At 45.9% G+C, this 24,432-nt stretch overlaps 1 protein-coding gene across 4 annotated transcripts in view; it reads left to right on the top strand.

Moving 5' to 3' along the window:
• The first annotated feature begins 4,664 nt into the window (after positions 1-4,664).
• FUBP3 (far upstream element binding protein 3) overlaps positions 4,665-24,432 on the top strand; it is a 38,974-nt gene continuing 19,206 nt past the window's right edge. For 2 of the 4 annotated variants that reach the window (XM_056505151.1, XM_056505149.1), the window contains exons 1-7: positions 4,665-4,821; positions 11,858-11,963; positions 17,980-18,024; positions 18,499-18,532; positions 20,156-20,205; positions 21,742-21,813; positions 22,534-22,591. In XM_056505151.1, coding sequence (XP_056361126.1) covers positions 4,729-4,821; positions 11,858-11,963; positions 17,980-18,024; positions 18,499-18,532; positions 20,156-20,205; positions 21,742-21,813; positions 22,534-22,591 — 458 coding nt within the window. In that variant the 5' untranslated portion in view covers positions 4,665-4,728. The remainder of the gene's footprint in view (positions 4,822-11,857; positions 11,964-17,979; positions 18,025-18,498; positions 18,533-20,155; positions 20,206-21,741; positions 21,814-22,533; positions 22,592-24,432) is intronic. The other 2 variants (XM_056505150.1, XM_056505152.1) reach the window with 2 other exon arrangements.

The raw sequence follows: 24,432 nt of genomic DNA, 5'->3' as shown, positions 1-24,432 counted from the left end.
AGGGGTTAAGCAGAGCCCGTGGCCGCAGGAATCAGAGGATTACAGGTTTGTTGCCGGACTGTCCCATCTGTCACCAGCACAAAGACGAGCCCTGTCTCAGGCTGGGCTGTCAGAGAAGAGCCCACCACTACATTAGGACTCCATTAGGGGAGACTGGTGGTGGGAAATGGCAGCTGTCAGGGCACTATCATTTCCCCTGTAATTCCTGTTCCTTTTTCAACTGCACTTAAATAGCAGGTCTACCCACTGGGCCAATTTTGCATTTTCTTCCTCCCGCTGCTCCTCTTCTTTCTTTAAAGCTGCAGCTCCCTGGGCCCCTTCCCTGCATCCTGCTGGTGCCAGTGCCAGTGCCAGTGCTGCCTGTGCCTGACCATGCCATCTCCACAAGGAGAAGGGCTCAGGAGCACTGGCAGCATCCTCACTGTGGAGCCACAGTGATGCCAGCCTGGTCTGGAGTGGCACTGCTGGAGTGGGACTCACCAGCTCCTCACCTTGGCACAGGGAGGAGAGGAGGTGGTTCACGGTCTCTAAGGATGGGCAGTGTCCTTCCCATCTCCCATCATGTGAGGCTATTTCTGAGCTAGAGAATGTTTCCCAGACTGTGCTGCCCTTGTGCAAAAGGCTGGCTGCTGATGCAGGGCTGGCCCTGCTCTGCAAAGCGGGGCAGGGTGGGCAGAACAACAGGTGGTGAGTGGGGCTGGGGACCATGTCCACTGTCAGAACAGAGTTTCTTCTTCTTCCAGCCAATCTGTCCAATCTTTCAGCGTTTGACAGAGAATCCTGGGTCACACTGCCTGGTAGAGTCATGGCCACCTTGGGGTGGGAAGATTCCCTATGTCTGACCCAGAGATAAACCCACAGACAGACACGTTTCCTGATGGCACAAGATCACCTGGAAACTCCAAGGACCTGCAGAAAGGCAGCTCAGCATGGTGGGGGAGCACGCTGGGGGTCTCTGTGCTCACAGCTCTCCTGGGAACCCCTGGCCCTCCCCACACCCTGCCCTGCCCTCACCGCATCTCCCACCGGACCCGGCGCTGCCGCGGCGCCGTCACTCCCTGTGGAGCCTCCTTTTCCAGCAGGAGATCAAAACAAACACTTGTGTGGGGAAGTGCATTGCAGTGGTGCTCGAAATAAATAACTAATTTCTCCCTACATGATCTCAAGGAGCAGGAGAGGCGTGAATAGCAGGGCCCGGTGTCGGGCTGACTGGACTCCCCGGTGCGGTAATTCAGAGGATGACAAACATAAGCCAAAGAAAAATGTTGAAAAATGGGCACTTCCCGCAGCCCTGAGCAAAGGAGCTATTGCAGGGTTTGGAAATAACGAAGGCAAAGAGAGGGAGAGAGGGGAATTTTCTCATTGAGACCAAGTGAAGTGCCAAACAAGCTGCTATTATGGTGGCTTTGAGAGGCACAGGGAGGGGGTGGTGGGGAGGAGAGTAGGGGGAAGGAGAGGAGGGGGGTGAGGGAGAAGAGAGGGACAGAGGGAAGGGAGAAGAGTGGGGGCTGTGGGGAAGAAGGGGATGCAAGGAGCCAAAGGTGGGAGATGACACAGGTGAGATGGAGAGAGGACCAAAGTGTGTGATGGTGGCAAGGCCACCACGTGCCAGCACCCCACCTCTCACCCTGGGTCCCCCACATCTCCCCATCCTCATCCCCAGCCACCTTCTACCCCCCACAACCACCACCACCACAAGGGAGAAAAAAAAAAGGGAGAAAAAAAGAGATGGAAAGAAGGAAAACAAAATATCTACAGTTGTCGAGACAAGGGGAGAAAAATAGAGGCAAACATCCATAATTTTCTCTGTGGGGCTTTGCAGTAATTGAGCCATTTGGATAAAAATAAAGGCAGCAGGCCCTTTAGGTAAGAGGAGCTTTTGCAATCCAAGAAGCCTGAATTATGCGTCTTGTATCACTCGAAACCCCCCACCACATCACCCCCCTCTGCCTCCCCCGTGCGACACCAAACCACTTTCCCTTTTCTTCTTCTTCTCCCTTTTTTTTTTTTTTTTTTTTTTTTCCTTCCCTCCTCCTTTTTTAAGTACCCTGTCAAACAGCATCCGATGAGTGGAGAATTTCAGCTGTCACAACTAATTTCAGCTCGTGTGTGTGCAAAGGTGTGTGTGTGCCTCGGGAGGGGGGAGCCAGGGGATGGAGGCGTAGAATCACTCCCTTGCTTCTTTTTTTTTTTTTTTTTATTCCTCAAAAGGAAGATTTACATCAGAAATTTGTTTCTGGAAGTGTTTAAGGCCTGTAATTTCCCTCTTTTCAATCTCTGCCTGATGTCTTCTTCTTGCCAGCTCCAGTGCTGAGGCTGCCTGATCCCTCAGCTGGTCCTGCCCAGTGCCAAGGAGGCTTTTCTGCCTCTTGCAATGGCTTGAGGCTTCCAAAATTCAGCTCTCACAGCCCTGAGCACCACACTGGGTCTGGTAGGGAATGTTCCAGCTTCTCCCTGTCTGTGTCCCGGTTCTGGTGGCTTTAGGCTTCAGGTTTGGTCACCTTTGCAGCCACTTTGAGATTGGCATTAGCTGGGGGGTCACGGGGCAGATCCTGCTGAGAGCAGGACATCCCTGAGAGCCAGGTGGGGCAGCTGGGGGGATCCCCCACTCAGGATATGCCTGGAGAAAGGGGCAGCTGGGAGAGGTTGGTGCTGAGCACATTGGGTCTTCCCAGCCAGAGTTAGGAATCCAAAGTCTCTGGGCTGTTTCCAAGAGAAGGAGAGCAAAGCCCTGGGCATGGCTGGAGATGTTGCCTCCATCGTGTTCAGAAGATGATGGGATGGCTGTGGTGATACAGATCATCTCAGCTGATGAGCTGCTCCTGGCCAGGCTGGATGGAGCTCTGAACAACCTGGTGTAATGGAAAATATCCCAGCCCAAGGCAGGAAAGTGGAACCAACAAAGCCTTAAACTCCCCCCAACCCAAACCAGTCTGTGATTCTGTGGTTAAAATCCTTCCTGCATGGGCTGTGTCCCTTTTCCTAAAATAAGTGGACTTTTTGCTTAAGAAAATTATCTCAGCTTCTAAAAGGAGGAAAGAATGGGGATCAGCCAGGCCACTGGTGTAACAGAGGTGACCAGCAGCAGACTCTGCACCCCAGTGAAGAGGGTGTTCCCTGCTCTTGGAAAGCCACTGGATAATTCCATCAGCTCAGCAATTCCTGCATACTCATGTAGGCACAAATGAGATGCACAGAACTGGAAAGAACAAGAAGCAGCTGAGGAGGAGCACAGAGCTACGTGGGACATCACTCAGGTTTTGAATTTCACACTCAGGGCTTTGGGAAACAGGCTGTGGGATCAGTGAACCTTGGACCGCTCCAGGCTCAGTGTGCAAACCCAGCCAGGCCAGGAGCTGCGTGCAGGCTGCATTTTGAGAGGTATCACTCAAAAATGACACTCACAAAAAGCAGCAGGAAGGGTTTTGTAGGGCCCTGCTCAAGGAACAAGCTTTGCATATTCTTTGCATTAATCCTTGACTAACTGGTCCTTGCATCATCCCAGAGGCTCCTGCTGCTCCACTGGGGCAGGAGCAATTGACTGGGGGCTGGACCAGACCTGGGGGCACCTCCAGAGCTCCAGTTCTTGGCAGAGCTCCTCAGAGCACTCCAACCCAGAAACTATGTGAAAAGTGTCACCAACACCATGGCAACGTCCAACCATGGCCATGTGAGTCAGGAACATGGTCCTCAAACACATGGAGCAAACCAAGCAGGAAACAGGCACCATGGGAGGGGTTAAGTGAGGGCTCTGGTGGGACACCACGGTAGGGATGGAGGGGATGGCACAGCCTGGCATGGGATGGCACAGGCAGGCATGGGATAGCAGGGGCAGGGATGGAATGGCACAGACAGGATTGCATGAGCAGGTAGAGGATGGCCACAGAATAGGTAAGAATGGGATGGAATAGGTGGAGATGGGATGGAACAGGTGAGGATGGGATGGCACGCTCAGGAATGGGATGTCACAGGTGAGGATGGGATGGCACGCTCAGGAATGGGATGGAACAGGTGAGGATGGGATGGCACGCTCAGGAATGGGATGTCACAGGTGAGGATGGGATGGCACGCTCAGGAATGGGATGGAACAGGTGAGGATGGGATGGCACGGTCAGGAATGGGATGGAACAGGTGAGGATGGGATGGCACGGTCAGGAATGGGATGGAAGAGGTGAGGATGGGATGGCACGCTCAGGAATGGGATGGAACAGGTGAGGATGGGATGGCACGCTCAGGAATGGGATGGAAGAGGTGAGGATGGGATGGCACGGTCAGGAATTTGGATGGAACAGGTGAGGATGGCAAGGCACGGTCAGGAATAGGATGTCACAGGTGAAGATGGGATGGCACGCTCAGGAATGGGATGGAACAGGTGAGGATGGGATGGCACGGTCAGGAATAGGATGTCACAGGTGAAGATGGGATGGCACGGTCAGGAATGGGATGGAACAGGTGAGGATGGCATGGCAGGGGCAGAGCAGGGTCCGCTCCCAGCCGTGTCCCCGCCTTGTCCCCAAACCCGTCCCGGGGGTGGGCGCGGGGTCCCTGTGGGCGTGGCCCGTCCTGGCCCCGCCCCTCGCCCCCATCCCCACCCCATAGCGCGCGGCGGCCCCGCCCCGCGGCGCGAGCCCCCAGCCCCGCCCCCCCGGGGCACTTCCGGCGGAAGCGGGGGGCTCCTTCCCTTTCCGGGCGCGGGCCCCGGGCGGAGCGGCGGGACGGGCGCGGGCCATGGCGGAGCTGGCGCAGGGGCAGAGCCAGAACGCGGCGCCCGTGGGAATCAAGCCCGAGGGTTTCGTGGACGCTCTGCACCGGGCCCGGCAGGTGAGGTGCCGGCCGGCGGGCCGGGGGCGGGCGGCAGGAGGCGGCGGGGCGCCGCTAGGCCGCGGAGCGGAGGCGGGGCAGGGCCGGGAGAGCGGAGCCCGGGTCTGTGCCCTGAGGGGGCGGCGGGGCTCTGACAGCCGCGGCCGTGGCTGGTGACAGGGCAGCAGCGCTGCTGTGCCGGAGGGGGCGGCCCGCAGCCGTCTGGCCCTGGGCGCTGGGTGGGTGTGAGCTGGTGCAAGTTCGTGTTTCAGACGGGCTGAGCGATAGATCGGCCACAGATCGGCAGCGAAGCTGGGGAAGGGTCTGGTGTGCGTGTCCTGTGGAGAGCGGCTGAAGGAGCTGGGGCACTCAGCCTGGAGGAGGCTCAGGGGGGACTTTATCACAATGTACAGCTACCTGAAAGGAGGTTGTAGTGAGGTGGAGGTTGGACTCATCTCCCGGGCAACCCGCCACAGGACAAGAACACTCCATCTTAAGCTGTGCCAGGGGAGGTTTAGGTGGGACATGGCGAGGAATTTCTTCACAGAAGGGGTGATTAGATATTGGAACAGGCTGCCCGGGGACGTGGTGGAGCCTCCATCCCTGGAGGCGTTTAAGGGAACACTGAATGTGGCACTCAGTGCCATCCTCTGATTGACAAGGTGGTGATCAGTCACAGGTTGGACTCGGTGACCTCAGAGATCTTTTCTGAGCTGATCGATTATGTGAGTACAAACCTTGTCAGAGCAGGAGCTTGGCATTCCCTCCAGGGAGAGAGGAAGGGGGAGAGAGATGCTCCCCAGAGGAATCAATGAACTTACAGAGTGCTACAATGGGAAGTTTCAGTGAAAGTGCCCAGACCTGCAGGAATCAACACCCTCACCTTCACTGCAGGATGTTCCAGGTGTTTTGTGTGCTCCTCAGTTTGTGGAAAGTGGCTGCAGAACAAGAAGCTGCTGCTCACAGCACAGATACTGTGGCTGTTGTTCAAATCTCCTGTTCCATGTTTGTGTTTCATCTCTGAGCAGGTTGCACTTGTGCTTAGTAACTGCACAATAAGGAGCTGTAACACACCTGAGTGCCAGGACCAGAGCCCAGGGTGCTCAAGGACCCTGACTTTATTCTCTCCAGTTTTACAGGCCAGGTGGGAGAATTTCCCTTCTGTTGCCCAGACAAGCTTCTGAGGAAGCTAAGCTGGACCTCAAGACCTCTCAGGTGCTCCCTGTGATGGAACTGAGGTGCTCTCCCCTTCCTCTCAGCTCACCTGAATATCAGTGTGGCAGCCAGTCCATGTTCTGGCTGTGTAGATCCACACCCTGCACCTCCCAGGACACCAGGAGCTGCTCTGGGGCCATTGATTTCCTTCTCAGCACAGCTTGGTGTGAGCTGCCCCAGGGTGAGCCAGGCTTTGTTTTTTCAGTGTCCTTGAAATGTGATGTCTGAGCACCCAGACAGAGTTCTGTGCTTGATGCAGTTAAATTGAGAGGTGCTGCAGCTGTGTTTGTCTTGACATGGTTGTATCTTACTGAAGGCCTCTCATTGCAAAAACATCTTATTTAAATACCTGATAATGCTGCTACTTGTTAGCAGTTGAATAACCCATTTATGTAAAATAAAATAATTATTTGCTGTTGAGGTGCAGCTTGTTGAAATGATTTTGTGCATGTTCAAAGTCCAGAAGAGGTCATGAAGTTGTTCAGGGGTCTGGAGCAGCTGCCCTGTGGAGCCAGGCTGAGAGAGCTGGGGCTGTCCAGCCTGGAGAAGAGGAGATGGAATGGGGGCATCACAGCATCTTCTGGGATCTGAAGGGGCTGCAGGAAGCTGGAGAGGGACTGGACTCTTCATCAGGAACAGGACAAGGGAGAATGGGTTCTAACTGAAAGAAGGGATATTTAGGTGAGATATTAGGAAAAAATTCTTCTCTGTGAGAATGGTGAGGCCCTGGCTCAGGTTGCCCAGAGAAGCTGTGGCTGCCTTATCTCTGGAAGTGTCCAAGGCCAGGTTGGATGAAGCTTGGAGCAACCTGGGATAGTTGGAGGGGGTGGAACTGGTTGATCTTTGAGGTCCCTTCCACCCCAGATCCTTCTGTGTTGAATGTGCAGCTGTGTGTAGCACTTGTGATCAGTAAGAGGTTAAAGTGTGATGCCTCAGAGGATCCTGGGCTCAAACACAGCACTGACTGCAAATGGATCTGGCCTGGAGCTGCCTGACTGCTGTCATCATGTTTGTAGGGGGAATCCGTGAGACCCCAGCCCATGCATGAGGGAGATGGAGTAATAAATAGTAAATAAATCATAAATCTGGGCTGCGGTCACTTACTTATTCTTAAGTTCATTATACTTGCTGCAATTATTCAGTATGTGCTGGGTTTCTGTGAGCCTAAAACTTGAGTTATTCTGAGCTGGAAGATTCCAGCAGCAGCCTTCTGGCTGTCTCTCACCCTGGAAACAAGTGCACTGGGAAATGTGGGCTCTGCACGTGTTTGTGGGAGAGCAGTGTCCTACATTTTTGTGCAGTGACTTGCTGCCTGTTGAATATGATTTTTTTCCATTAGTGTTTGTGGGTTGAAAAGAGCTGTTGGAGGGCTAAAATATTCCCTTTCCTTGTGAAAGTACTAGATTTAATCGAGTTCTGTAGGGACTAGGTAAGAGAGCAGGTGGTCGTCTCTTGCACAGAACTAAATTGTCACTAACGACTTGTCAAATGTCAGTGAAAATGTTCTTCATTGCTCCGGTGATGGGTATTTGCCTCACCACCCAAGCAATCTGGCTGAGAATCAGGGGAAAGTGAAAAGGCAGCTACACCTAATATTTCTCTAGAGGTGATAGCAGAGCTTTCACCAAGGGTGTTTGGTGTTGTATTTGCCTGAGCTGTACTGATCTGGTACAGCTTCTGTTCTGGTTTTGGCCTTTTTGCAGTATTCCTTTTGCTCTAAAGGAATGAGGGAGCAGAGGAAAAAAATTCAGCCATAGTTCTTACTTTATGGGTTGGTCATCCCTGGCTTGACATTTTTAATCTTTCAAGGTTTTGTGTCACATATAAGACCAGTAATCAAATTTACCAAATTCAGTTCTCATGAGAGCCATAACATTACAATCAGGCTGTGGAATACAGTGCTTGGTTCTGAGTATCTAAACAAGGACATAACTTCAGGACAAGGAAGACTTCCTTGAGTAAAGGGAAATAGCCACATTCCTCAGAGCCACTGGGTTGTGAGATGATTATAGGAATATAAAATAGAAATCTGGAATATATTTGAAAGAAATTCCTTTACATTGCTTTCAGAATTTATGCTGGACTTGCCTGGATTTTTTGTGAACTCTGAAATATTTGGGATTTATGAATAATTAAATTTTCAAGGCAGTGCTGGGACTTAGAGCTGCTCTGTCCTGCATCTTCTCAAGTGGATTGGTGGCTCTTAGTTGGGGACTGATCTGTCCAACTGCTCCCAGACAGGGTGGCTTTTTTATTTTGGGGTGGGTGAGAGAGAGAGAGGATGTTTGCTCCCCTTTTGAATAGTGGGGTCAGAAAATAAGCAGAGCTGCTTGTACTTTGGACTAAAATTAATTTTTCTCAGACCATCCTTAAGCTTTGTTCTTATTGACCAAGCAGTGTCTGGCTGGGTGTTCTGGGAATGCTCTAGAGGGGAAAGGCTGAGGCTTGGTGAGCCTGTGAAGTGCCATCCTGGTGCCTCAGAAATGGGGAATATCCTGAGACTGAATCAGCAGGCTGTGTGTTTGAAATCCCTCTCTGTATCAGGCTCTAACTTCTAATTTCTGTGGTGATGGAGGCATCTTGGGCAAACTTTTCTTTACTCCCTTGCAGAGTCCTTTTTCAGGTCATCCTCAAATAAATTTAGGCTTTACCAATTATTCTGGTTTTTAGGAAAACCACATGTGACATGAAGCTTAAATGGTTGTGGATGGTTTCATTGCTTTCTGCAGAGCTGTGGAGAAATGTCTGTCACCCCAACTCAAGTGTTCTGCTGAGAGAATGGGAGGAGCAGTACAAGGACCAGAATAGTCTGAAGGATCAGATGATAGTGCTTTTTTGGGTTTTTTTTAATCCTTGCTAATACCTAGAATTGGTGATTTTATCTGTTACTGTTCTTTGCAGGGCACCATGGAGAGGTTTTTCCTAGAAGCTGGGCCTGTTCTCTTGAAAGCTGAATTCTGCAGATACTGAGTGTGCCTAGCAAAGAAACTTCATGTTTACAAGTGGCTTTGTATTACTCTGTATTTGTGTTGTCATTTTTCTGGCTGTTAAATGTATAGTAGGACAGAAGTGCAAGGTGTAGGAAAACTTGTATCTCTCACACAACTTCGTGGATTAATTTGCTTTTCTGGGCTTTACCAGTGCAGTTTGTAGCTGGGGCTTGTGTTGTGTCCCTTTAAGTCTTTGTTGGATAGCTTCAATTTGGGGAATTTAGGTGCAGAAGCAGTGATGATTTTTCCCCAGTGTATTTCAGAGCTTGATAAAATGGATGCATTGGATTAAGGGGGGGAAAAAGGAGAAAAAAACCTAAGGCTGACATAGAGCAGGACAAAAGCAGTGGCTAACAGCAGTACATTTCTCAAGGTCATTGAGGCAGATAAGGGCTAGGTCTGCTTGCTTTTGCCATGTCCTAATTTTTGTGCTTACCTCCCTGCTGAACCTGTCATAAAAACTGAGCTTCCCATTTTAAGTTGAACATGAGATGTTAAAATGTATTTTAACTGCTGCATGTACTTTAAAAGCTCAGCTCTGAATTTTGCAGGGTGTGTTTTCCTGCTGGGGTGAGGTGGCACCGTTGTCTGCCTGTAATCCAGTGGGAGCTGGGAGGCTTTAGAGATAAGGGTACAAGTTTAAATAAAGGAGGAAGGGGGGTGAGGACAATATCCTAAAAGCTGATAATGTAAAAATTGCTTTAACACTCTTGCTTTGCCCTTTACTTGGAGAATTCTGTGCCAGGGTGATCACTGTGTGCTCAGTATGAGCAGGGGTTCACAAAGCTCCCCTTTGGTGCCAGCAAGTTGCTCCTGAACACCTTTGTACTTCAGGCTGCCTTCCTTCCCTAAACCACATTCTGCTATCCACAGACTGGTTTTTTCTTTTCTTAGAGTTTGTGGTAAGTGATTTCACCTCTAAAGGATCATCAAGAACTTGTAAGGCAGGTAAATAACTACTGACAGAAAGAGTTCTTGAAGGGGGTGTTAAAATCAAATATCCCAAAATATATCAGGATATGTTATACCTGACACTGTTCCTTTTGGTCAGTTGCAAGTTACTATATGAAAGCTGTTAATACATTGCTGTAAAATACATTCTAAAATTTATATTTCAGCGTTGAAGTAGTGAGAAAACATCTGTGCTCTTTGTATTTAATTTAAATTCTCTTCATCCCAAACATGAGGGGAAAGGGCAAAGGGCTGATGCAGAGCAACATTTAACAGAAAAGTAAAGCATCACCTGGCCCTCCCTCCTGGAGAGGACAAGGTGTGTTAATGCTTTCAGAACCTGCTTTCTGGGGACTTATTGGAGATGCTGATGTACAAAATGCTTGTCATGGAAGCTTCACTACAGGATTGCAGCTGGTCCCTGAGGAAGTTTTTATTCCCTAGCTCAGATATTTCTGACACAACAAAGTTACTGACTTACCAAAAGGAGACAGGACAGAATGGACTATAAGGAGAAAATGGTCCAAACTTGGAGCCCTTTTCATGGATGTTTCCTATTCTCTTTCTAAAAGCAGTGCCCTCAATCTTTCAATATTATTTCAAATAGCTTTTTCCCAGTACCCTGTGGTTCTGCATCTTGGGCAGTTGTTTGTTCCACTGCAGCAGAAGATAGTGTCAACAATCAGAGTTGTAGTTGTCTTTCTGTTGCAGTGAAACACAAGTTTTAGAAATCTTTAGATATATTGGTCATTGAAAACATATCTGTATAAAATGTTCTTTCATCTACTCCTGTTTCTTATTCTCTGATGAAATCCAGTTATAATGGAGTGAGATCAGTCTCTTGGTAAAGATTTGATTCAATGATTTTATTTTTGCTGGAAAAGGCAGCAGTGCTGTAGCATACACTTTATATTTGTTCTGTGCTTGCTTGTGACAGCAAATTACTTTCTGTGGGCAAGGGGAGCTGTGAGACTGAGGTTTGCCTGTCTCTGGGAGTGTGTTAACTGGCTTGCAGCACCCACTTGGGTGATTCTAGGGTGGGTTAGCTCAGAGAGCAGCTGGAAGAGTTATGTTATCAGCACCCACCTGCACAGCTGTGCCCCAAACATCATAGAGATCAACTTAACTTTTCACTTGTATTTAGTGATGTTCAGGTGTGTGTCTCAGTTTATTTGGTTACCTTAGTCTCCTTACTGTGATACCTGACTGTCTCCTCTTTACTGTAAATAAACTCCTTGTGTCCTGGCTCAGCAGGGAATGGCAGTTTCCCCTCTGGAAGGGTTGGAAACAGAGGGATAGGCAGCATTAGTTGTGTTTGTGCTGTACTGACCACTGCAGGAAATGGAAACTAGTTCTGGACTGATAGTTTGCCCCCTGGCTTATTCCTCACACAGCAAACAAGAGTGATCCAGTCTCTGACAGGGAGTTCCCAAACCTGTCCTTGTGCTGTGTGTTTTCACTCTCTCCCTTGCTCCCCCACAGATGTGTGAGTGTGCATTTCTGAGTGTCTGGGTCTGCAGGGATGCAGGAGGAAGCACATGTCCTCCCACACAGCTCTGGTGCTGGCAGCTTCTCCAGAACAAAGTTGGTGGGTTAGCTTGAACCCTCCTCTTAGCAAGATTTAGCTTGTCAGCCATCCATTGAGCAAATAATCCTGAGTATAATGTTCCAGGGAGTAAATGTCTGCTTATGATCAGGAAGAGGAACTGGGTGAATATGACCTTAATTAAGCAAATATTAAAAGCAAGCAGATAGTTGTTTGCTCTACAAATGAAGCAGCTTGTTACAAATCCACCTATATAGTAAATACCTGAGAGAAGATTGGCCTGGGGTCAATGCTTTATTGGGAGTGAGGCTGAAACTCCAGCTGTGCTGATAACACTTTTATCCCATTTTTATAGATTGCTGCTAAAATTGGAGATATCCCTCACTTGAATAATTCTACAACACTTGTGGACCCATCAGTCTACGGTTATGGAGTGCAGAAACGGCCCCTGGATGATGGAGGTAAGCTGGCTGTGTTAGTCTTGTGGATACAGCTCCTGAAATTCATCTATGGATGCAGTTGCCTGTTTTAAAGATGGAAAATGCAGTTTTCTGTGTTTAGACATGTTATACAAGATGCCCTGTGCTAGACTGCCCAGTATTGTTAGGCATTAGTATTAATGTGTTGCAATTCTTTGTTAGTTCATGACCTCTGGGAATTAGCAAACAAACTGTGTAATTTAAATCTTGGTCTATGGTAGTCGAGGGAGGGAGGAGGATTTGCATATTGGGCCTGTGCTGGAGCCCACATATAGAGCACCAGGTGTACACAGTACATGTTCTTCCCTGATGGCCCTTCTTTTCTGAGAGGAGGCCATGTGTAGGGACAGTGTTACACATGTTCCTTTCCATCTGTGGCAATAGTCACAGCCCAGGAGCTGAGTTGCTGTCAAATGCTGGTTGCTTTGTACATGAGTTGTAAGGAGAAAAGGTATTTATGTAAGATGGTGCAAGTTGGAATGAAACCTCCTGTATTAGCCTAGCTTTCTCCATTATTATTTGAGAATTCTAAAATCTCTGAAGAATTTAAAATTAGCCCCAGCCAAAGGATAGTTTATTGCATGGACCATAATTGGTGACCGTCATAATATTGTATGAATTGTTAAAATTTTAAAATAAGTCACTAGCTTCTTATCTTTGGTGGGAACAACAAAAATGTTAGAATAAGAGTTTTTTAGGTTTTATAAATCTAATGATAGGCATTGTTACAAGTGTTTAAACTGTATTATCTGCTGCTGTATAGATGCAAAGAGCTCACCTTTTCTTGTGAAGAAATAAAAAGCATGGCTATGTCTTCCTTTTGCTGTTTTCTCTGCTGTATTTCCTGATACTCTGGCCCTGCAGGGTGATTCTCTCCCCCATGGATATGTTCAGGAGTACTGAGCAGATAAGCCAAGCTGCTGCCTAGCACTTCATTTTGAAAAGAATTTTTTTCTGTCTGATACAAGGGCTGAAAATAACTGCACGTCTGCTCCTCATTGTGAAAAAACATGCTGGAGCATGGGGAGAAGTTTCTTTCATGTAGAGCCTCTGGCTTGCTAACATGACTGTTTTCTGAACACATGCCACCACCCACTTCTGTTCTCTACTCTTGGCTCTATTTGAGCAACAGGTTGCTGCTGTTCCTTTGGTTTGGGGTTTCAGGAGAGAATGGATTTATCTGGGTGAGCCCCCACACTTTGTATCTTGGACTGGAGCATCCTTCTGTTGAGAAGCCAGAGGTCTGGCATTGCTGGTGTGTGCTGGTTTCTGCTGGGCTGTCACAGACTGGGCAGTGTTGGGGAATGCTGAACAGCTCTGAGCTTGGTCTGAGTAGCTTGGGGACATGGCTTTGTGTGAAAAGGAATAAAAATAGCCTTCTGGGAACCAGTCATTCACAACATTTGCTCTGCTTGTGTTTTTCATTGATTCATCAGCCTGAACTCAAGATCTGACCTCTTGACAAAATGGGTTTTAGGAACTTGTAACACGTGCAGTGGCCGTAGTGCTTTAGTGACAGCTTGGACTTTGTACTTAAACTCGTTCTGACGAGCCCTAGAACTTGGTGAGCCTTGTTTGTGTTGACACAGACTGTGTCAATGCAGTAGCAGTCTGGGTTATAAAAGTGCATTACTGCTGGTTTCCTGTGCTGTGTGGTTAACTCCATGGAGTGGGTGTTGTTCCTGGGAGAGACACCCAGAGTGGCTGTTCCTGACTCCTGGATCAGCAGTTCCTCTGCTCACCCTGTCCTCAGCACTGGACCTTGTCTGTAACTGTTTAAAGTAGCTCCAATCCTGTATTTGCCCTTGGGTTGTTCATATACATCTGTATATAATCCCAAAAATCTGGTCTGTGACATCTTTGAGGAGAAATGACAGAAGTAATGTTTTGAAGGGCTGGGATGTGTCAAAGAAGCAGGAATTGTTAGGGTGGGGGTAAGAGTTGTGGCACTTCTTTCAGCTTGGGTCATGTTGGGTTTTATTTCTGATGGTATTAGTAAATCCTGTACTGAGGTGCAGCTGTGTGATGAATTCCCCTCTACATGTGGGATCCTCCTGTGCTATTCTTCACTTGCAGCCTAGCAAAGCAACTCCTGAACCTGTGGGTGCTTCCTGCTCTTTATCTCTTTGTGCTGTGATCCATATCTTAGTCTTGGGCTACCTGTTCTTGCTGCCTTATAATTAAATGTCTATAATGCAGCTTTGGCTTTAAACATCTGGAAGATAGAAGTTGCTTTTAATAGGACACTTAAAGTAGGAAAGCACTTCTTATTTGGGTGATTTTTTAGTTCCCTGTTAGCTGCAAACAAGGGGTGTTGGGATTGCATGCCCACACTTTTCTCTGTTTTCTGCTTGTCTGTGAACTGCAGTTTGGAGATGTTGTCAAACAGCGATTATGTTGTTACACATGCTCCAGAAATGTTATAGTGCCTTTTGTAGTGGATTTGGATACATTCTGCTGCTCTGGGTTGGAAACAAATCTGTATACTGCATGCTTACAGCTGGCTGCAAGCCTCACTGCATCCTTATCCCCATGCAGCTCTTGGGAAATAAATCCTAATACTGCTGAAAAAAATTCCTCCAGAGGAAGTATTTAAGGTGACAGGAGAACTGTCTGTCTTTCAGGCTCAATCTAATTCTTCCCGTCTGTTTCTGTAAACAGCTGCTGCTGTGGCTGCCTGATGCCAGCTGAGGAAGTGGTCTTAAGACAGGTGTCAGTGCATTGATCAAAACAAATTCAGCTGCTTTTAAAGCATTTCCAGGAAAAACAGATTTGTCATAGTTTGGAAACCAGGATGTGTGAGTGTTTTTTGCACTTCCCTTAACATAACCCTCATCTCAACTGAGGAGCAGCAGGATCAACTCTGGTAACCTGGCTCATTGGTGTTAGATGGAGCTTGAGACTGATTATTTATCTTTTCACTGGCTTTTTTTCTTTCTGGAAACAATTTGAAAGTAATCCTTCAGACAGCTGTAGTGCAGGTTTATTTGTACTGCTCCTGAGAAGTCACAGCTGGCATTTCTGTGGCCACTTGCAGGGGTTTCTCAGTGAAGGGGAGCACTAGGGACAGGTGAGTCTGAAGTGCAGAGAGACCTGGTGGCTGCTGCTGAGGAGAGACCCCAGCCCTCCTCTAAAGGGCCAACTGCTGCCCCTGCCCTCCATTCTAATTAAAGGGTCCCTCTAATTATCTGCACAGATTAATAAGTTTGTTTAATGCTAAGTAACCTTTAAAGAAGCAGCCTCCTTTTGTTCAAAGGAAGCAGGGATCTAGTCTGCTGCAAAGAGAGACTGATGGACAGAGCATTACCCTTTGTTTGCCCTGCTTTAAAGGAGTGTCCTGTGAGATCCATAGGATTAAGCAGCAGCATTACAGCTGAAGGCTGGGGCATCCTTTGAGTCTGGGAAAACAAAGGTGAAAGACCTTGGAGAAGCCTCACACCCCCCTCTCTCAACTCCTCCTCTCTCCTCCTAAAGCTCCTGTGGTACTTCCAGATATGAAGATGACCTCTTCTGGTGTAATAAAACTTGATTGTAGTAGAACCAAGGGCTCAAATATGACAGCATCCTACTGTACAGAGTACTTTATTCTTTTCCTCCAGTGTGTTTTCAATGAAAATAGCAGTGGGCTGAAGGGAATTTTATCCCTGTCTTACTGTGATGAAAGTCGGTACTGATGCTCTTTGACACATCTGCAGCAGCAGTAGAACCAGGGCAAAAGTCCAGCTCTCTTGGCAAAAGATTTAGTTTAATGCACAAAATGCCACTGTTCTTCAAAATTGTAACTTTACAAATGGCCATTTTTTTAAAATAAGGCAGTTTAAGAGACGGGAAAAAGCCTCCAAAGATTTGCAGTGAAATCACACAGAAAAATTATTAGCGTTTGACTATTTAATCTAAGAAAAACCTATCAATATTTAATGATGGAGAATTAGGATAACTATCTTTGTAGCTTTCTAAAATTTATGATGATCCCATTTTGCCTCAAAGTATGAAAAGCAGCCCTGTTCCACTGCTCTCAAGGAGATGTGTTGCTCTTATGTTATTCTAGCCATGAAGATATTCCTGAGGAGATTGTATATTCCCATCATGCACGTTAATTTAGTGGGAGGCACTGCTTGTTTTATGGGGTGGAAGAAAAATCCACATTTGTTTTGAGTGTCTGTTAGGTAGAATTCAGTTAAGGTGAAGCATAAAGCAGAATGAAGAGTTAGCAACCAGCAGGTGCCATTAATAGGAAATTGTGCTGATTTTATTCAGTATTTTTCCTTATTTGCAGTAAAATGACTGCAGTTACAGTTAAATTGTACTGAATAGATGTAAAAGGGGGAAATGTGTATGTGGCTTGTCAGAGTTCAGCCCCCTCCTTGGTGTGAAGGGAGGCAGTGGAATGGTGCATCAGTTCTCAGTATTGAGGCTGCCCCAGCCCTGCCTCTCTATTAGTCCCTATTTTTAAGAGAAAAATGGGCTTGATGGAGCAGGAATGGGCCTTTAGGTTGATGGAACTGGGAGCCACATCATTTCCCCCCCCAAAACAGAGAGAAATCATTACTGACTTGAAGTAAATAATTTCCATTTCTCTTCATTCGCTTTCAATCTCAGCTTTTTGAGAAGTTATCTGTGAACTGTGGAAGGAATGGTCTCTCACATAAATTATTGTAGCATAATTTTTCCATACTAATTTGTACAAGAAACATGCATTAAGGCAGATATCTCCCTGTGGGGGGAGTGGCTTACTGTGTTGGATAGTACTCAGAATGGGTTGGAGAGACGTTGGTACCTACATCTCAAGCATTAATTCCCTGATTGATTTAACTTCCTGTGCTCATACAGGTTTCTCCTCAGAAGTTGTCTTTTTCAAGTGTAGGATTGTGTTTCAAAATGAAGACTCTTCCCTTCCTTGCATGAACTTGGGCAGTTGATTATAGGATGAGTATCTGGCTCATAATTTGTGGGCAGTGGCTGCAGCTGAGCAGATTGCTAAGAGAGCTGTTCTGGTGAATTGAAATGTGGAGATTTAAATACAGCCTTTGCAGAGTTAAAACCACTCTTCCTGGCATCTTGATAATGAGTGGCAACCCCACACTACACCAAACCACCAGACCTACTGCCTGGAGTTGAAATATTCTGAGTGCAGTTCAGAGCACGATTCTGAGTTTGGTTGTATTTGCTCAGCTCTGTGGTAGAAGCTTATCAGCCAGAGCAAATATACCCCATTACATCACCCACCTTTTTCAACTGCAGTATTCATAGTTATCAAATTCAGGGTGAGAATATGCAAAGACAAATCTAAGGGAGTCAATTAACACAGCAGTTGTCTTATTGCTGAGCTGGGGAGAGTAATAAAATAGATATGCTGTCGATATTTTGGTCCTGAACTATCACAGAGGTATTGACATGCAGCAGAAATACACTGTTGACTCTCTTTGTCTATTTTCTTTGAGTAAAGTGTTTGGCCACAAACTTGATGCATTTTTCTACCAGATTTAGAGAGTGTGGGATGCATCCACTTTCTATCCCTGCCAGCTGATTGCCAATTTTTTTCAGGTCAAAGAATGTGCAGCTTGCTGCAAGGTAGTTTGAAACAGCATCTTTATTATCACAACTCACATGTTAGCCAGTTTCATTTGTTTTGTTCTGTGCCCTCCAGGCATGCAATATAATCTTTCAACTGGTTGTTTGCACCAAATGGTCTGGTTTTTAGCTGGTTTGCTGCAGGCAAAGTCCAGTAGGAAGCTCAGCAGGGCTCGTGTTCCCACTTTGCATGAGTTGGTCTAATGATATTTTCCCTATTAACATTTGGAAGACAGAGCTAATCTGTTGGGGCTGGGGGGAGAAGTCTGTCTCAGGATTGTCAGTAGGGAGATAATTGCTAGTCATAGATGGACCACCAGCTAACATGGCAGAAATGCCTGGAATGTGTTCAAGAACATGTGTTTTGTTGGGTTGAAACAGTATTTGGGTGCCACGAGGTTACTTAACAGCCCTATTCCTTTAACAGGTCTCCGTGGGCTCCATGGAGCACAGATCAGAGACACAGAGAGAAGTATGTGCCAGCACTGCCTAATGCTTGGACTGAGGGAATCTCTGAGGCTGCTTGGCTTTTATTCTTGTTTTTTAATACACACTGATCTCCTTCACATTTCTCTGCCTCTTCCTCCCTCCCCCTTTTCCCTTTTTTTTACTACTTTGGGCTTAATTTGGGAAGGGGGGAGGTTAGTTACAGGGATTTGGATTTGGGCAGGCAGGATTTTCTCCCATGACTCTCAGCATGGGGAGATGCAGATCAATTCCCTATCCTGTGTTCAGCTGGACACTGGGCTATGGTGTGTGTTGATCAAGAAATCCCCTCCTGTTTTGTACCACATAACGCATTCATTTCAGCCACTGAACCTGAATTACTGTTTTGCTTTTCTTTCTTTTTTGATGAAACGGTAAGAACTCTTTTTCTACAGGGATGAAGTTAGTTTATCCGTGCTAATGCTTTGATTTTTTTCCCTTTTTTCTCTCTCTGCCACAGTAGGTAACCAGTTAGGGGCCCTGGTACATCAAAGGTAAGCAGTGGGTTATGTTTTATTATTTATTGATCAATTCTAATTGTTTATTGATCCACCATCTGTAGTAGTGTTAGGAAGTCAGAGGTTGAGAATGTGGAAAAACTGTCAGCTTGGGTTTTCTCCAGCCTGGGTTGTTTGTTCTGATGAAAAAAAAAAAAGGAGTTGATGTGAAACTTGGATTTGGTCTCTGCAAATCTGCAGGACCAAAAAGAATAAAAATTCTCTCTCCTTTCCCCTCCCCTGCCCTGGCAGGGGGCAAGAAAGAAAAAGTGAAAAAAGGTCTGGCATTTTGGCAAAAGGTGGAAGTATCAAACAGTCACATTACTGTTCTTGTTGTTGTTATTATTTAGTTTTTTTGGTGTAATATGACCTGGGATGGCTCCTTTGTCAAAGATGGTTTGATAAGGCAAGTATGAGTTGTCATCCAGCATGTCTCAGCATCCAATAAAAATGTAAAAGTCTCAGTTTTTCTCAAATCCTGCTCTTGAGGAGTTTTCTGTGTTGTTTTGAAGGGAAGAACATTTCTAAAGCTGGATTAGCCTGAAGGTGAATAGTAGTGCATTTCCATCCTTACCAGCTGTCTGGGGCCTCAGCAGAAGGGACAAACAATGTGCATGAAGGCTGTAGAACCTTAAATTTTTAATGGCTAAGTTAAAGCTAATTTCCTGCAAGGGCATCCTAGAAAGGGATAGACAGTGTTAGTACTTTATCTACAACTTAGCTAATCAAATCTGGTGTGTATTTTACACCTTTCCTAACTGATCTAAAGCTAAAAAATGGGAAGATTTTGATATACCTTGCCACAAAACCTGCATTGAACTTACTGTGCAGGTGTTTTACTGCTTTTAAGATTACTGAACAAATTGTACATAATGCATATTTGCAAATTCCATATTCATGGTGTTGTGCTTCCTACAAGACAGAAACAGCTAAACAAAAAAACCAATGCAGGTTTTAATTCCTTTCTACTTGACTATGGTCAGGTCTTAGGAAACTGCTTTGAATTATTTGTTTTGAAGCAGATACATTGAAAGTGTCCAAAGAGCAGAAGGTATGGAAGTCTTGAGATAATAAGAATTCAGAGGATAATTGAAGACAATTTTTATTAATTCCAAGGAAAAGAATGATAAGGACAAGCAGGTGAAAAAAAGATTCCCAAAACACCAAACCTATGAATATCAGAAGGGGATTTCATGTCAGGACTGGCTTTGGTTGGTGTCTCCTGGGAAGACAATATCCAGAAGCACTGGGCAGACACTGCTGCTTGGAAGGTCCAGGCTTAATGATAAGTTTCAATGATAAGGATACTTTGCACTTTATTTTTTTTAAATCTGTCTGGAGCAAGAATGACAAAAAGAGCTTCTTCCATCATCTTCATTCAAGATACTAGAGACAGACTGAAAATGAATCCAGCATAGGAGGAATTGTGTGACCATGAGTCCCTTCCAAAACAAATTATTTTGACAGTGATGTTCTTTTCCTTGTGTGTGCAGAATCCCTGTGCTGAGCCCTGGCTCCATTGCAGGGGTGTAGTTTCTTCCAAATTGCTCTTCTAAATTGTTCCTTGTAATGACTTTGGGGTTTTCTTCCTTTTTTGTTTTGTTTTTTTTTTTTTTTTAGGGCTGTAATAACAGAAGAGTTCAAAGTGCCTGATAAAATGGTTGGATTTAGTAAGTACCTTGATGCTTTTGATGCTTCTTGATGTGCTTCCTGTGCAGGAATGCTGTTGATTCTGACACAAGTTTTTGTGCTTATTAGCCTTGGATAAGCCTTGTTTAATGCTGTCTTCATGGGAAACATGGGGTTTCTGTTTAAAGTCCAGATGCAAACTTCTTGGAAAACCTTGTAATAAGAACAAGAATGTTTGGTAGAAGTTATTGGGCATTTTAGTGATTTTTCTCTTTTCAACTCCCATTAGCATAGTACATAAACAAGTCAAAAGTGAATTTATTTCCCTTTATTGCAACATTTTACTTTGAGTGTGCAAAACTGTGAGAGTTGAGAAAGGAAAACAATATTTAAATGTTAAAATATGAGTTGACTAATGGCAAGTTAAACAGAATTTTAAATCTCTCACACATTTTGCTGCAGGGAAGCACAACCAGACGAGAGTTTTTCCTAGATTTGCATTCCTGATACTGTTCTCTTTCAAGCTTGATCCTAATTTCTCTCTTCCTCTTAATGATCATTACTCTGGCTTTCAATGGCACCTCCTGCTGATATGTTACTGCAGTGATTGCATAGACTCTTCCACTGCTGGGTCTCTGTGTATCCCCTTCCAATTTGATATGTGGCAAGTAAAGAGGAAAATAACAGCCCGTGGTAATTACCCCATAGTGCGCCAAGTTCTGTCCCGACTCTAGAGACACTCCAGGACTGTAACTCAAATTCCTGCAAAGGAAAGGCTCCCTCCTCTCCTGCCAGACCTCTTCATTTACCACTCCTGGTGCTGCACATGGAGGATGTTGGCCCTGGAGGAGGGGAGCTTGAAGTCATCATCTCTGTGCCTCACCCTGGTTCAGGGATAGACAGATACGGGGGGATGCAGCCCCACAGCTGAGGTCTTCTTTGGGAGCATCCTGAGCCAGGAATACCTGGTTGACTTGGGAGCTTTGCTGCTTTTTGCAGTCTGGGAAGGGTAGGATTGGTGATTAGCTCAGTCTGTGCTCTGGGTGTCTGATTGTGAAACAGCAATGTGTCAACTCTGAGAGTTAAGGGAGATGGACATTTGTGTTCCCTGGAGCTTGATAGAGCATTTCAGGATGTGGTTCTGTCTGGGTGCAGACAGCCAAATAATAAGTATGTCCATTCAAAAATGGCAGTAAGAAAGGAATTATAAAGAAACAAGTCTCTGCCTTTTTTAGTACCCCAAATAACTGGCTTTTTGGTTCAGGCTGAACAAGATGTACTTAAATTACTCTCCTAGCATCACCCAGGCTAGTGTCTTATTTCTTTCATACTTATTTCTTTCCATTCCTGTGCAAGACAGGCCTTTTTGTTTTGCTTTTCCAAGCAAATAGAATAACATTCAGCAGTATTTTAATGTTGTTCTGCTATGATAAATTTGGTCATGCTGTGGATGCCACTTCTGCAATCCTGGAGTCAAAGTGTTCCTTCATAGACAGCTGCAGTGGAGTAAAGGGGGAAGGTGCTCTGCAGTTTCCAGGAAAAACAGTTTGTTCTGATGCTTGTTGAACTCATTTCAGTAATCGGCAGGGGAGGAGAGCAGATCTCACGGATTCAGATAGAATCTGGCTGCAAAATTCAAATTGCTCCAGGTAAGCCCCTCTTTGTGTGGTGGGTGAAGAGGTTTTCATGTCAGAGGGTATTGTGTCCATGAGATCAGACACTTCCCATGCTCATGGTGTGTTATCACCATTGACATGGATACAGCCAGCCAGGGAGAGCTGCTGTGGGACACACCTCCCTAGCAGGGTAGAAAACAGGTTTGTCAGGTGGTTTGGGGAATGGAACAGTGAGGGAGCTGGCTTTAACCAGCAGATGGTTGCAGAGCAAATGAACAATCCATGTTGTGCTTAGAGCTGAAGCTGTTGAGTTTTGTTATTTTGCTCAGCTCTGTGGTTTGCCTCTGGACTGGTCTGGTCAGCTCCAGCTCCTGGCAGAAGGCATTTGAGGAGGGTTGGTAGCAGCTCTCCATACAGCTTGCTTTGCATCACAAAAATGAGACCATTTGTCCAAATGAGATCATTTGGTGCCAGTTTGCTTTGGGAAAGACTGTGCTGCAGTGCTGTACAGGGAACTGTTGATCAGTGTTATCTGAGTTTTTACCCCTCCCTTTAATTGGTGGGGAAGGCTTTAAAAGAATGCAGACATCCAGTAAATAATTTAAAATGTGTTCATCCTGGATGCCTTTGAATTCTTTAGCAAGCTATATGTGCAAGTGGGTGGTGCTTCCTTTGGTGCTTCATTGTCTCTGAAATAGCTGCCATGTTTTTTAATTCCATGTATCACAAGTTTTCTCTTTGTTTCCTTTGCAGATAGTGGTGGGATGCCCGAGAGGCCTTGTGTACTCACTGGGACACCAGAGAGCATTGAGTGAGTTCTGATTTAATTTCTCTCCTCTTTCTTTCTTTCTCTTCTCCCTAATGCTGTGCTCTGTCAGTGGTGCTACTTGGTTATTAGCTACACCAGCAAATGTTGGCCTAGAGAAACTTGAGGGTCTCTGGAGCATAGAACCTCTTGGTCTGATGCTTTAAACTGTGCACCTCAAAGGCTTTTTTTTCCACTTGCAGTTTGAATCCTCTGCAGAAATTTCCTCGGAATTCCCCTCCGCAGGGTGAGGTTGCTCTTAGGGCACCTAGGATGCAGTTCTGTAACTGCAGCTTTCCAGGAGACTGAGCTAAGCTCTTGAAGGGCACTTCTCTTCTCCCCTTCGCTTCCCCACTCCTATTGAGATGAGCATCCTTCCAGCTGAAGAAGGGCTGCATGAGGCCTCTAGAGCCTGTGGGTGCCACTCCAGCATACCCTGGAGGTGTTGGTGTTGTTGCAGAGCAGCATGAGGCCCACTGGGTGCTTGTCTCTGCATCGCTGCCAACCAGAAGCAAAGGACTGAACCCAAGTCTTGATTCTGCTCCTTGCATGGTAGAGACACGTGGCCAGCCAGCAGGGATTTCTATCTTTAGACCTATAGAAACTTTAGGGACAGTGTTTCCTCCCTCCCCCTTCCCAGGAGCTGAGTTTGAGACTCTCACAAACCAGTTGAGGACCTCCTGCTGGAACTGGATCCAGGATCCTCAGGCTTACAGGAACACACTTAACATATGGAGCTGCTCTTTCTCTCCCCAGCCTTTGGGTAGGTGGGTTTTTTAAAATCCATCTGGAAATCTTTAAGTTGCGTTTGAAAATACATTGGTGCAAAGACTGTCTCTCTAAAGAGAAGACACTCATCATTCCTCCATTCCTAAAGAGATCTAAGGGCACTTAAATCTCCTTATTCTACCATAATACTGCAAGCAGTGAGCCAGAATAAATATAATTGGCAAACTCATATTATAGGGCAGGCAGTGTGTTCTTGCTGATATTGAAGTGGTTTTCCCCCTTTAGCAAAGGATATATAAGAACAAGAGCAAAATAGTAAAAAGCTGAGATGCTTCATGGAATGCAGTTGGGGGAAAATGGGGAAGAGGTGTAGTTAAGACTTCATGGTTCTGAAATAAGCAGTTAAATGTACTTGTGTCCAAGGCTGTCTTTAAATAAAATATGAGTAAATTTTAAAAGTGAGATTATTTAATTTGTGAAACAGAACATAGACATGGAATTAAGTGAAATTTAATTTACTTTTGTGGTAAAATTCTTGACAAATTGGTTGTTTGAACTGTTTTTTTCAGGTTACTTGTAGAAAAAGAAAATGAAGTAAGGAAACCATTCTAGGTTTCAGACTTCTCTCAGAAGGGTTTTGTGAGGAATGTTTTCCTTAGTTATATCCAGTGACAAAGTAAGAGGGTTAATTTCCAAGTGATCCCTTCTCATCTGAAGTACATTGTGTATTAACTGTTGTGGTCTCTACATTGTCACTAAAAGAACTTTGCACAAGATATGAAGGCAGATGAACAAAACCTCCTAATACTTTTCCAGAGTATTTGAAACGGGCTTCCAGAAATTCCACCTTTTCCTTTTTGTTGTGAGAAAGTCAAGGGCAAGCAGTGCTGTGCTCTGAGTGCAGCCTCAGAGCACCCCCTCCTGAGCTGCCTTGGGGGAATGTCTGCTTGAAGGGATGACTTTGTACTGTTCTTCAAATCTGCAGAGAGAAGTCAGTCATCCTTAGGGTGCCTGATATGGCTTGGTTTGAAGTGCAGAGAGGGGAAGATGCTGCGTTAGACTGTACAGGGAACCAGTGAATTTCTTCTGCTTTCAGAAGGGCTGTGGGACAAGCAGGA

Source organism: Oenanthe melanoleuca, chromosome 17, assembly GCF_029582105.1.
Source record: "Oenanthe melanoleuca isolate GR-GAL-2019-014 chromosome 17, OMel1.0, whole genome shotgun sequence".
Lineage (NCBI taxonomy): Eukaryota > Metazoa > Chordata > Aves > Passeriformes > Muscicapidae > Oenanthe > Oenanthe melanoleuca.
The sequence above is the reverse complement of the archived record's forward strand: the minus strand, read 5'-3'. Positions and strand labels throughout refer to the sequence as shown.